This window comes from Typopeltis vanoorti, chromosome 10, assembly GCF_054136105.1.
Source record: "Typopeltis vanoorti isolate ZY-2024b chromosome 10, IOZ_Tvanoo_1.0, whole genome shotgun sequence".
Taxonomy (NCBI): Eukaryota; Metazoa; Arthropoda; class Arachnida; order Uropygi; family Thelyphonidae; genus Typopeltis; species Typopeltis vanoorti.
The window spans coordinates 2,983,562-2,998,621 of record NC_143558.1 but is presented as its reverse complement, the minus strand read 5'-3'; the positions used below and the strand labels follow the sequence as shown (position 1 = coordinate 2,998,621).

The 15,060-nt window shown below is 35.7% G+C and overlaps 1 protein-coding gene across 2 annotated transcripts in view; it reads left to right on the top strand.

Moving 5' to 3' along the window:
* The window catches only part of LOC150102131 (uS5 assembly chaperone PDCD2-like), a 152,789-nt gene that overhangs the window by 13,620 nt on the left and 124,109 nt on the right, over positions 1-15,060 (top strand). For both annotated transcript variants that reach the window (XM_090399445.1, XM_090399446.1), the window contains exon 3: positions 10,842-10,955. In XM_090399445.1, the coding sequence (XP_090255571.1) occupies positions 10,842-10,955 (114 nt within the window). The remainder of the gene's footprint in view (positions 1-10,841; positions 10,956-15,060) is intronic.

The following is a 15,060-nucleotide window of genomic DNA, read 5'->3' as shown; positions in this document are numbered from 1 at the left end:
TTCAAAGAATAGAGGTGGATGGAATGAAGAAAGATGATGAGAAATTTGTTTGGTATGTTTGGAGTTGGACAGTGTATGGATGGCTGATCTAGTTCTTACATTGTTAGAATAAAGTGCAGGCATGGTAGCAGCCAATTCAGAGGAGCAATGCCCATAAAAGTACCTATAAAAAACAGACAGTGCAGAAATAGAGCCCCAATGGGAAAGTGACTGTATTCTTCTGAATATCATCAAGAAGTCTTAGGGAGGTTTTGGGTGCACCACCCTATAGGATTAATATTCCAAAGTTGGTCAGACCTGAGACTTTTAAAGCGTTAGGGGTTGAGAGGAAGAGAAGTAATGTTTGGAATGGAAAAGAACACCAAGCTTTTTAGAGGCTGAGAAGGCTATGTATGTAATATGTTTGTGACACTATTACTTTGAGATTAATCAGGGTTCTTTGGATGTTCTTCTGGCAAAAGTTCAGAGGAAGCATGCAGTTGGCAGTTTGTGGTAGTATGGGAAGTGATTTGCCTTTGTTGTCCAGGAAAGAGTTTGGGGGGGGGGAACTGATGCCAAGCGGTCTGCTTTTTTTCCTTGGATGAGGTTATTACCATGGTGCCATCAGGATTCAAGAGGTGGTAACAGGGAAAGGCAGCAGTTATGCCCAACAGCCTTAGCAAGTGATCAGAAGGCTCAACTGCCAGTTCAGCAGGAGGAGGCAAGTTTATTATGTTTCATTATGAAGCCTGCTTTGGAATCGTTGATAACATTTTTACACTTGCTTTAGACTCTTTTGTAAGTTGAATGAGAAGCTAGATTTTTTAAACCATTGAACATATGCTTCACTTTTATCATGGATTGCAGAAGCACATTTTTCTGAGAGCCAGGGCTTGGAGGGTCAGTGCAGATTTGGATCAGAAGAGTGAAAGCAGTAATCTAACCATTGAAAAGAAGCATAAAAATTCTGGAGGTCATCTCAGTTGGCACAATTGTTATACCATAGAGTATAGAGTACGAGGATGAGAGAAGGAGACTTGGGTACTCATGTTAAAGGTTTAATAGAGTGAAACAACACTGAGAAAGGATTAAAAATAGTATTTAATTCTCCCAGTATTTCATCTCAGTCACGAAGATATCATCAGGGAGTGCGATATGAGACTTGTAATACACACAAAGACAATACAAAACTAAGTGAAACGTGGACAAAAGATTAGAGTCCTAACTAGGTGGGGAACTCTTTGTGGATACTTGTTGGCAGCATAGGATGTAAACGGGGAACTCAAAGTATTAGTTTCTTATATTTTGGGAAGTTTAATGTAACCATGTTTATTCAGGTATTTATTCAAATAAATTTATTCATATATTGTCAGCTTGGTTAGCCCGAACCCACTCTTCAACCAACAGTTCCCGGGTTCGAATCCTGCTGTGGACATGGATGTTTGTGGTCGTCTTTAAGTGGAAGATAAATTTGAGGAGGCCTGAAGTGACTGAAAAAGTTCTGTGTTTGGTTTCTAGAACAGTGTCCAGACTATGTAAAAATAAAAAAATATATTTATATATATATACAAAAATATATATATAAAATTGATAAAAATGGAAAAAAAAAAATCTGCAGCCCACCCACTGTGCAAATGTACTATAGGTTTAGTAATAAACTTTTGTGGATGATAACCACATAAACAAAAAAAAAAAAAAAATTCTGAGAGCAGCTGCCAATTCTGAAAACAGTTTATCTTTTAAATTTACTGTGATGGCGCATGGTGGTCTTTTTCCAGTTGATTCTATGAGCCGTATCCAAAGCATGGTCTTCAAGGCCTGATTCACCTTTGTGTTTTCCTTCTGTGTTCTATGCAGATGTTGGCTGATCTTCCTATCTCTCCATAGTAGGCCAGTTTGCAGGAACAGGTTGATTTAATCCTTTCTCAATGCTTTTTCACTCCATTTAAACTTCTAACATGCTTAAGCTTTCCCCAGCACTTAAGCCTTAATACACAGAAACTTGGATAAGATTGTGGTCAGAGTTGCCAAGGGGAGAGTAGACATTCACAGTGTATTTGGAGGGGGAGTTAGTTAAGAAAAGGTCCAGAGTGCTGGAAGAATGATGAGGACTATCTAGTATTCTTTATATAAGTTCTGGCATCTCTGGTGATGATGTAAGTCTGATGACTTATAAAAATTTGTTGAGTTATGTTGTTTATTTTAATAAACCTGTTATATTTGTTTAAAACGTGATCTCAATACCAAAAATTAACTGAAAAAAAAAGCACTTTATTAATGAAAATACCGTAGTCCCCCACCACCCATGAGTTCATTATCCGCAGTTTCAGTTATCCACGGTCATTCCCGGTACAAAAATATTAAATGGAAAATTCCAGAAATAAACAATTTATAACTACATAGGTAAAGTGGATATTAGATCCAACATTATTTCAAAGCCAAATGTTTTTAGAAACTATGAAAGTTTCATAGTTGACCTGAGAGCTTACAAGAATACAATCCTTGGCATCCCTAAATTGCCTTCACATGCACTACTTGATTTACATAGCTAAGACAACTTGGGGATGCTGAGGATTGTATTCTTGTAAGCGCTCAGGTCAACTTAACGAAACTTTCATAGTTTCTACAAACATTTGACTTTGAAATAATGTAGGATGTGATATCCACTATGGTCATATAATTTTACATCGCTGAAATGAAGCGCCGTATGGCTCTTTCTTTTAGTAATAGACAATTCATAAGTTTTAAATTGCGCTCCGTTCCGAGTAGTTCTCAGATCGACTGTTGTGGTATCAGAGTTTGTGTTCAAGTGACCCTTATTTTACTTAATAATGGCCCCAAAGCACAAGAGTAGTGATGCTGGCAATTCAGATATGCCAAAGAGAAGCTGTAAAGTGCTTCCTTTTACGTGAAAAAAGGTGAAAGTTCTCGACTTCATAAAATAATAAATAAATATTAAAAAAAAACATATGCTGAGGTTTCTAAGATGTCATTCACATTCATATAATGCTTATTACAGGATGTTGTTATAATTGTTCTATTTTATTGTTAGTTATTATTGTTAATATCTTACTGTGTCTAATTTATAAATTAAACTTTATTGTAGGTATGTATAGGAAAAAACATAGTATATATAGGGTTTGGTACTATCCATGGTTTGAGTTATCTGCAGGGGAAGGGGGAATCTTGGAGTGTATCCCCTGCAGATAAGGGGGGGGGGGACTACTGTAACAGATAATCACAGATGTGATCCCAGGATAGGAGGTTCTAGTTCATTCATTTCTACTAGATGGAGTAAAAATGAACTAATTGGTATAGAGCAGGCTAGGTGTTAATCAGACTGTGGGATTAATTGACATATTGTTGCATATTTTAAAAGGATATGTAAAGCAATTAACTGTATTCTTAACCTGACTGTTTAATAATTAGCTTGGAGTAGTCCCAAAATAGTAGACTGACTTCAAAATAGTGCCACTGTACAGGAGTGCTTAGACCTGGAAACAATTAGAGAATTGTTTCCAGTTATGGACCACTCTGTATCTGCAGTTGTGGTTAGACAAAGGTTAGCTAGGACTAGAATATAAGACTGCATTAATAGGTATAGAATTCTTTATGATAGTTAGCATATGTTAATTTGTAAAGGGGGAAATTGTGCTCTAATAATCTACTTGCATTTTCTGAAAAAGATGATAGATGTAATGGATAAGGGAGATTTATATACACTGATATTTTTGCACTTTGCAGAGGCACCTAACAGATTGTTGCAGATTGTTAAGATTCTTAACAGATTGTTAAGATCTTCTTGAATTATATTTGCAGTGAGGGGGGGGGGGCAGGTTTTCATCTGTTTCACTATCGTTTTCTGGATCTTCGACGATATCTAAAGCTAATCGATATCCAGTAATATCATCGTCACTTAAGGCATTATCCACAAGCAATTCGTCTACATCATTCTGGCTAAATGTATCAAAACCTTCTCCATCAATTTCATGTGCCAAAGTAATGAATTCAACTGATAATGTAGATGTTTGAATGGTTGCACTGTTTGCAACACATCCAAGCCAAGCTGCTTTCCAGCAGTCATTTAAAGTTTGTGGTCTTATTTCAGCAATAGCAGATGCAACATGATTTAAACAGTCCAAAATAGATTTTTTCCAATTGTCAGTTACTGTTAATGATTCATTTTCTAGTTTATCCAATATAAATTGAAAAGTGTGCTTAACGTAATATTTTTTAAAAGTAGCAATTATGCCTTGCTCTAATGGCTGAATAATGCTTGTATTGTTATATTAGGAAGTACAACACTACCTGCACATCTGGATGTTCTAAATGCAAATGACTTGGTGCATTGTCAAAACTTTAAAATCGAGTGCTTTTTGCTTCATATATGTTTCCACTTCTGGTACAAAGTAATTATTGAACCATTCAGTAAATACAGCAGTTGTTACCCAGGCCTGTATTAGCCATCCAATGTACTGGCAGCTGTTTTAGATCTTTGCCGTTTAGAGCACGACATCTTAGATATCGATTTACTAGGAGGGGTTTCAACATTCGATCCCCTGGTGCATTGCTAAAAGAGTAACAATGTTACTTTGTAGCACTGCATCAGGGACAATATCCACCAGCTTCCTGTAATCTTCACGTTTTAAAAAGGAAGTGCATTCCTTTTTAAAAACGTTGTTAGCCATCCTTTGCTAGCTGAAAATTTTTTATCAGCCTGGGAAGTAGATGGCTCCAATTGCTTCATCTGTTCATAAAACTGAAGCACTTTTTGTTTAATTAAATAACCACTTATAGGAATTCTTCTTCGAGTTAATTCTTCAATCCAAATTACGAGCGCTCGTTCCTCTCTGCTGGACTAATGGTTACCTCCAGTCTTCCTGACATAAACACATCACATCAGTAGCCTCTTTAGCATCCAAGAAATTTGGATGCTGAGGAGCCTATTTTACACCCAACCAACTCTTCATAATAAAGCATCTCTTGAGTACGATGATAATTTGGCACTTAGTTTTGTGCCAGAAATGATAGATTTTCTTATTGCGGCTTCATTCTTTTTAGTTGCTCATAATAATAGATTCACCTAAAGTAAAATGTTTACCAATCACCGTAGATCCCTCTCCTTTTGCTAAGCGATCTAAAATTGCAATTTTCATTTCCAAAGAAATTACTTTTCTTTGCCACTTTTTTCTCCACTTGGCCAAATTAAATCTTTAAAATAAAAATTAGCAAAATTTAGACTTATGATAAAGAAAAGACAAGCACTTACTCACATGCAAACTTAAACTTCACGGACACTCACTGACTTTCACGTTATGCCAGAATGTGCTGCAACATGCTGTTCATCATGTACAACGGTACATAAATTTTGAAGTTATGCACTGCATAACTTCAAAACCGTATAAAAAAGATACACATAAAAAGAGACCCAAGTGTACTTGGTTTAATCCTTTATCCAAGTGCAAGGACAACCTTGTTATGTTCATTACTGCTAAAACAGTCTTGCCTTTTCTTGTACAAAAGAGATCCCATCTTACCTATCCTTATGCTCAGTAATACACAAATCACCAGACAAGGTCAGATCTCTTTGCTTGGACTAATGGTTACCTCCAGTCTTCCTGACATAAACACATCACATCAGTAGCCTCTTCAGCATCCAAGAAATTTGGGTGCTGAGGAGCCTATTTTACACCCAGCCAACTCTTCACTATATGCAAATCCCAAATTCATCCATATTTAGAATACTGCTCACGTATTTGGGATGGTGCATCCAAAACGTCCCTTAAAATCCTAGATGCCATCCACAGGTGTACATTTAGGCTATTAGATGATCCCTCTCTTACAGACTCCTTCAATTCACTGGAGCAGTGACCGTGAAAGTACCTGTAGAATAGACACAGTGCTGAAACACTGTGCCCATAGGTACTTTCATGGTCACTGCTCCAGTGAATTGACAACTATCATTTTTCCACTTTCTGTTGCACCTGTTAATACCAGAGCAGCAACTGCACAGCTTCGCTTTACTGTGCAACTACAAACACACTGAACCTGCTCTTTAATTTCATCCACTTCTAATGTCAGGAAAAGCTTATGTGTTCATCATACATGTTGATTAATTTTAACGGTATAGATGAGAACACAGACTGATAAGAAAATAACTATTTTTTCACTTATTGCTGATATTTCATTGGTATTCTATTCGGCATCTTCAGATCACAAAACGTTTTTCACAGTACGTGAGACAACAACAATCCGGTATAAGAATGGGAGACTAGTGAACAATGGTAAAGTACAACACAAAGACTGAAGTCCTAATTAGGCAGCATCTATGTTGAGAAGGGAAAAAAAAAAAAAACAGAGAGAGAAAGCAGGTATTAGTTAGGTCTTAAGATAGAGGTTGAGAATAAGGCTAGCCAACATGCTGATTGGATAGTGGCATTCCCATGCTCCTATCAGCAGGCTGTGGTTTGAATTGCAGTGTAGTATTGATGCTTGTGGGTCTTTAGATGTTCAGTGGTATTGGTCATCCAGTGTAAGGCCACCACCCTGTTTGTTGAGGGTCTGAAGTGCCTGCAAAAGTTCAAAGTTTAGTCTCTGGCTCAGAGAACCAAGTTATCTAATCCTCAGCCCACCCATGGTACAATCTATTGGAATGGGACACTTTCAGATCTAGTAAATCTGTAAGTGTTTCACTGTATCATTCATTATGTTTTTAGAACTGCTCTTTATCTAACTACCCATAGAGTGGTTATGAAAATTAGCTTAATTTTTTAAGGCATCTTTGATCAAAAGTCAATTACTTTATTATGCAATTTAGTATGGATGCTGTTACTTTGAGTTGGGTCTGATTTTCCCATTTTCATTCTTTCCATCTTCTGCAACATAGTTCATAAAAGCTGTTACTCCATTGGAAAGGCTACAGGTTCAAATCCTGCATATAGTGAGTATGGATATGTGTTAGCAAAGTCCCTTCTGATACATGACATTATATTATAAAGAGATTGTATTAAAATTAAACAAAAATTGCAGTATTTGAATCATAACGCTACTTAGGATTCAATGTCTACATACTTCTTAAGCATGTCCATTAGACTATTTATAAGACATTGTGTAGAATAGTGGCAGCAGTATTTGATTCACTTCTCTTTCATAGTAAATTTCTGTCCTTTTTGTAAACAAAAAGGACAGAAATTTACAGAAACACTTAGATCCACATAGAATTCAGGACTGTAAACTTGGAAAAGCCATATTTAAAATGAATAAGCAGATCCAACATAAATTTAAACTAGGTTACTCCTGATTCAGTATCTTTGTGGATCAAAGATCCACACTTCTTCAGATTCATATTTCATACCTGCACCTGTCTCTCTCTTCTCCCCCACCCCACTTCATGTAAATTTAACTTGACCAAAAATTAACAGTTTCAATTTTAAAAATCCCCATTTATATGCAATTTGTAATGATGTTCTGAATGAATGGGTTTTGATGAAATTCACCATTGAGAATTATATCACAATTTAGCAGTTAAGCTTTGGCTTAAATTGGGAGCCAAATGTTTGTCTAATTAAAAAAATGGGACAAACATTTGAGAATATTAAACTTCTATATATAAAATAGTTTTGTGATTAAAATTATTGAATTTTCAATGTAGAATTCTTAATTCTACTTCATTTATAATGAAATATAAAGTGTTTTGTACAATTGTAGAGGTCTTAAAATAGTGTTTTTAAAAATTCTTCAGATTTAACTACAGTAGTTTATTTAAAAAAAAAAAAAAGTAATATTTTTGGTTTACTAATTAAAGCTTTAAAATTATATAATAAATTAAATATATTTATTACTAAATATATATTAAATATAATTAAATAGTATTCAACACAAAATATGAGGCTAATCTTCTTGAATGGCAGTCAGTCTCAAGTAGAGTAATGTGGGCAAATATGAGAATGGGGAACTGGACAATGAGACTTATTTGTGCCTATGGTCCCACAGAAGGTTCTACTAAGGTAGAAGTGTAGGAATTTTTTGAGGCTTTAGAAAAAGCAACTGACACAATGAAAAATGAAAAGTTGGTCCTTGTTGGGGATCTAAATAGCAGAGTAGGAAATGATTGTGAGACATACAAAAATGTTTTGGGAAAATTTGGAGAAAAGAGCAAAGCTAATAATAATGGCAAATATCTGTTGGATTTCTGCTCAGGACATGGACTGGTTATTACTAACACCATGTTCCAACATAAAAATGTGCACAAATTCACATGGAGAGAAGAGGCTAGGAATAAGAAAAGTCTCATTGACTATGTTATTGTTGATAGTGATGTTTTCTCCCTGGTGCAGGACAAAAGAGTGTACAGAGGATTTGAAATTGGAAGTGATCACTATTTAGTCTTGAGAAGGATAAAATTGAATTTCATATTGAAAAGAATAACATGTAAGAAAGTTTTAAAGCGAATAAAAGTTGAGCAGCTCTCAGATGTGAACTGTAGACTAAAATACACAAAGATTATTGAAGAAAATATGAAAGAGTTAGAGAACAGGAATCAAACCTTGGAGATTCAATGGCAAACTCTGAGGAAAACATTGATTGATTCTGCCAGAGAGGCATGTGGTGAGGTTGTCTGTAAGGATAAAAAAATCAGAACTCCCTGGTGGACACAGGAAGTTAAAGAGGCAGTGAAGGAAAAGAAGAAAGCACACCAAAAGTTCCTTTCAAATAAGTCAGCTTGTGCTCTTAGAGAATATAGAGACAAATGCAAGAATGCTAAACACTGTGTAAAACTAGCTAAACAAAAGTCATGGGAGGACTTTGGCAAGAATATAGAAAATAAATATCAAGAAGGTGGCAAAATATTCTGGAGGTTGTTGAAGAAGCTTAAGAATGGAGGAAAGAGTGCTGTAAAAGGAATTAGAGATGATAAAGGTGACATGAAAATGGGAGAAAAAGATATCCTTGAAGTATGGAGTAATTACTTTGAAAAACTGCTAAATGAAACAAGCAGTGAGGACAGCACAGTGATAAAAAACACTGACCAGGCATGCAGTCAGGAATACATATCCATACTTGAAGTAGAAAAAGCCATCAAAGGCTTGAAATGTGGAAAGGCAGCAGGAGTAGATGATATTCGACCAGAAATGCTGAAGTATGGTGGTATAAGAGTTCTGTCCAGGCTTTCTGAACTATGCAGTGGCTGCACTGCATAGTTCAGAAAGCCTGGACAGAGGGACGAATTCCCAATGATTGCAGTAGAGCTCTCATAGTACCTATATATATAAAAAGGGAAATAAAACTGAATGTGAAAATTACAGAGGTATTTCCCTACTGAGTGTTCCTGGCAAGATCTATGCCAGTATACTTGAGAAACGGTTGAGAAGAATTGTGGAAGGAAAGCTTGGTGAAGAACAAGCTGGATTGAGGCCAAATTGAGGCTGTCAGGATCAGATCTTCACTTTACGACAAATAGTCGAGAAAGCATGGGAATATAAAAAAGAACTGTATTTAAGTTTTGTCGATCTGGAAAAGGCATATGACAAGGTGCCAAGAGAGAAGCTATTCAATACGCTGCAGTTATATGGTGTCAATGGGGCATTATATCAAGCAATACTTAGTCTTTATGTGAGTTGTAAGTCAGAAGTTAGAATTGAAGGAAGTACAGGAAGATGGTTTAATGTTAAATCTGGTGTGAGACAAGGATGTACATTATCCCCTCTGTTATTCATTATCTATATGGATCACATTATGAAGGAAAGTGGTATTAAACATGATATCAAAATTGGAGATGTTAATGTCAGCTCTTTGCTTTATGCGGATGATGTTATACTTCTAACTAAATCTGCTACAAGTCTGCAAGATTCTCTGACTAAATTGAATAGCTGTTGTAATAGATATGGTATGAAGGTCAGCAATAAAAAGACAAAGACAATGAAAATAGGCAGAATCATTGAAAATGTCAACTGTGTTGTGAATGGAGAACTTGTGGAACAAGTAAAACATTTCAGCTATTTAGGCACGATATTTACTGAAGATGGTAAATTAAATATAGAAATAGACAACAGAATCAGCAAAGCTGGTATGGTGGGAAGTCAATTGAATAAATTCCTATGGAATAAGAGAGAAATTAGTCGGAACACTAAATTAGCTGTATACAAGACAGTGTTCAAACCAGTTTTAACTTATGGATCTGAGAGCTGGGTCAGAAGTAAAACACTTGACCAAAGACTAGAGACCACAGATATGAGAGTCCTCAGAAAGATTATTGGCGTGAACAGATGGCATCAATGGCAATATCACATTAAACACGAGGATATTAGGAAAGAACTTGACATTGTCAGCATCCAGGAATGCGTTAGCAGAGCTAATCTCAGGTGATATGGTCACTTAAACAGAATGGGCGAGGAAAGATTAGCAAAACAAGTGTTCTCTGCCAGGTTGGCAGCAAAACGACCCAGAGGAAGACTAAGATATAGGTGGATTGATACGGTACAAAGTGCCTTAGACGATAGAAATATAAGATCTGATAATGTTGGAGTCTTGACAAAGAACAGAGTGATTTGGAGGAAAATTGTAGATAGGAAATTAATAAAGATGTAATTTTTTTCATGTAGTACTATTATATCCTGTACACCCCTTGAGGGTACATGGCAGGAATTTGATGATGATGATGAAATTATATAATTTTAACAACACTTATGGGCTTGCCATTAAATTGAAGTAACAGGTATATTAAAAGTTTTATATTTTTTTTTGAAAATTCAAAGCTTTTCCATCTGAAAAAATTGACTCACAGTAGTTCTGTTTTATTTTATTTTATTTTATTTTATTTTTTTCTGTTCTGTTCTGTATTTACTTTCTTTTCTTTTATTTAGGTACTACGCTATCATCTGGGAGGAGAACCATTACTGGTGTCATCACAGCATGTTCCATCAACTAATGATATTCCTCCTTGTGACTGTGGAGCTGGAAGGCAATTTGAATTTCAGGTAAGTATGAATATATTAACAATGGTCAAAGTTATTTGAATCTGCAAGCCACAATATCAAATATGAATCTGAAACACAGAATGTTTCAGTATGTGCTTATGTTTGAAATCAAACAGCTGAAATTCTGAGTGTTATATCAGAGGTGTTCGAAAGTAGCGAGCCTCCTAACATTTAACACATGAAATATTCTCAGTATGATTATTCCGATTTAAAGTAACATCCCTTAATTGTCTACATTAAGGGATGTCCATTAGACTATTTTTAAGACATTGTGTAGAATAGTGGCAGTAGTATTTGCTTCACTTCTCTTTCGTAGCAAATTTCTGTCCTTTTTTGTAAACAAAGTACAGAAACACTTAGATCACACATAGAATTCAGAACTGTAAACTTGGAAAAGCCATATTTAAAATGAATAAGCAGATCCAACATAAGATGATATAGTCACTTAAATAGTGTGGGAGTTGAAAGATTAATAAAACAGGTGTTAGAAGCAAAACTGGCAGAAAAAAAACTAGGCAAAACCCAGTATATAGGTGAGTTGATTAAGTCTAGTATTGCTTTAGAACAGGGGTGGGGAACCCCTCGATTGCGAGTCTATTTCAGTTCGCCCCTTTGCTGATGTACTCGTATGTACATGTAAATAAAATTTTATCATCATCATCATCAAATTCCTGCCATGTACCCTCAAGGAGTGTACAGGATATGATAGTATTACGTGAAAAAAATTACATCATTACTAACTTCCTATCCAAAATTTTTCTCCAAATCAGTCTGTTACTTGTCAAGACTCCAACATTATCAGATCTTATATTTCTATCGTCTAAGGCACTTTGTACCATATCAATCCACCTATATCTTGGTCATCTTGGTCTTCCTCTGGGTCATTTTGCTGCCAACCTAGTAGAGAACACTTGTTTTGCTAATCTTTCTTTGCCCATTCTGCTTAAGTGACCACACCAACTGAGATTAGCTCTTCTAACGCATTCCTGGATGCTGACAATGTTAAGTTCTTTCCTAATATCCTCATTTTTAATATGATATTGCCATTGATGCCATCTGTTCACGCATATAATCTTTCTCAGGACTCTCATATCTTTGGTCAAGTGTTTTACTTCTGACCCAGCTCTCAGATCCATAAGTTAAAACTGGTTTGAACACTGTCTTGTATACAGCTAATTTAGTGTTCTGACTAATTTCTCTCTTATTCCATATGAATTTATTCAATTGACTTCCCACCACCAGCTTTGCTGATTCTGTTATCTATTTCTATATTTAATTTACCATCTTCAGTAAAAATCGTGCCGAAGTAGCTGAAATGTTTTACTTGTTCCACAGGTTCTTTTCACAACACAGTTGACATTTTTCAATGATTCTGCCTATTTTCATCGTCTTTGTCTTTTTATTGCTGACCTTCATACCATATCTATTACAGCAGTTATTCAATTTAGTCAGAGAATCTTGCAGACTTGTAGCAGATTTATTTAGAAGTATAACATCATCCGCATAAAGCAAAGAGCTGACATTACACTCTCCAATTTTGATATCATGTTTAATACCACTTTCCTTCATAATGTGATCCATATAGATAACGAATAACAGAGTGGATAATGTACATCCTTTTCTCACACCAGATTTAATATTCAACCATCTTCCTATACTTCCTTCAATTCTAACTGCTGACTTACTACTCAAATAAAGACAAAGTATTGCTTGATATAATGCCCCATTGACACCATATAACTGTAGCGTATTGAACAGCTCATCTCTTGGCACCTTGTCATATGCCCTTTCCAGATCTACAAAACTTAAATACAGATCTTTGTTATACTCCCATGCTTTCTCAACTATTTGTCATAAAGTGATGATCTGATCCTGACAGCCTCTATTTGGCCTGAATCTAGCTTGTTCTTCACCAAGCTTTTCTTCCACAATTCTTCTCGACCGTTTCTCAAGTATACTTACATAGATCTTCCCAGGAACACTCAGTTGTGAAATATCTCTGTAATTCTTACATTCAGTTTTATTTCCCTTTTTATATATGGGTACTATGAGAGCTCTACTCCAATCATCGGGAATTTGTCCCTCTGTCCAGGCTTTCTGAATTATGCAATGCAGCCACTGTAAGACTCTTATACCACCATACTTCAGCATTTCTGGTCGAATATCATCTACTCCTGCTGCCTTTCCACATTTTAAGCCTTTGATGGCTTTTTCTACTTCAAGTATGGATATGTATTCCTTACTGCATGCCTGGTCAGTGTTTTTTACCACTGTGCTATCATCACTTCAGGTTTCATTTAACAGCCTTTCAAAGTAATTACTCCATGTGCACAAATTCTTGACGTATGTCCAGGATATCTTTTTTCTTATTCCTAGCCTCTTCTCTCCATGTGAATTTGTGCACATTTTTATGTTGGAACATGGTGTTAGTAATTCTCAGCTAGCTCCATTTCTTTGCCATTCAGGCTTCTTATGTTTATAGTACCGATCTTTAACTCTGGTGCTGTTGAGTTGGGGTTTGTTTTCAGATTTGTTCCAGTAGCTGAGTTTTTTCTGTTTGCTCTGGTTCCCTGGCGAAAACAACGAGGGCTTTGTTTAACCGGGTGACATCCCAGCTGCCCTGAAAATTTGTCATGTTGTACCATTATTTTTTATTTTGGTTTAACCAATAAGAATACAATTTGTTCGGCTAAATCCCAAATTGCCAGCTCATCCTCGTTTGTTCAGTATCCAGGTAGCTACCTAACAGGGTGCGCCACGAAAAGGTGAGGATTGGACATTAGGTCAGAAGCTCTGGTCGGTTCCTTTAATGGCTTTGTGGAGGTCTCCGCTTAGTTATACAGCTTTGACCCTTAAGCACCTCATAAATCCAATAAAATTTTATGATAATTTAAATTTATTATAATTAAATTTATTTAAATTTAAATAATGGGGTGCTTTAGAGTCAAAGCTGTATAACTGAGAGGAGACCTCCACATATCCTTTAAAGGAATTTAAATTTCATTTAAAAAAAGGAAATAAAACTGAATGTGAGAATTACGGAAGTGTATCCCTAATGAGTGTTCCTGGTAAGATATATGCAAATATACTTGAGAAACGGTTGAGAAGAATTTTGGAAGAAACGCTTGGTGAAGAACAAGCAGGATTCAGGTCAAATAGAGGCTGTCAGGATCAGATCTTCACTTTACGACAAATAGTCGAGAAAGCATGGGAATATAACAAAGATCTGTTGAGTTTTGTCGATTTGGAAAAGGCATACGACAAGGTGCCAAGAGAGAAGCTATTCAATATGCTACAGTTATATGGTGTCAATGGGGCATTATATCAAGCAATACTTAGTCTTTATTTGTGTTGTAAGTCTGGCAACCATCAAATCAAGACCAGACATTGAAATAAAAAGAAATCAGGAGCATTTCTTGCAAGCAAAGTTCAGACTTTCTGATTGGTTGCTTCCCAATTACCGCCATTACATTTTCCTGCGTGTCAAATTATATTGACTTTTGACTTTGTTTTTCTCATGCAGTACTGCGAGTGCCTTGTAATTAACCAGTTGACAACTTTAATTAATTTGTTTTTTTAAAAGACAAGTTGTAGTGAAAAGCTCATTTACTTATTGAGATATATATTGCACACTACATACACTATATATAAGAGTTAAAATTTGCCAATCGCCAGTGAAAGTTTTTGAATTAGCAATTTTCGCCCATGATACTGAACAGTTCCCCACCTCTGCTTTAGAAGATTGAAATGTGAAAGCTGGTCATAGCAGAGACCTAACAAATTATAGACCATAAAAGTTGTTAATTGGAAACTAGTTATGAAATCGTGAGTGCATTGGACTCTAATAGTATCCAATATATTATTGTTATAGTAACTCCATGGAGTCTTGTAGACTCATTCTGGGAGGACTACTCAACCAGCAACATGTCTATCTTATTGAACCTTGAAATCATTGCACTTCTTGCATTCACAGTGCATATGAGTTATAGAGAATGAAGCTGTAATCACAACTTTAAGCAAAACGTTTAGCCATAATATTGTGGTATTTTTGCCCTTTGTTCTGATATTCTTTCATGCCTTTCTTTTGGTTGTAAATAAATTCCAT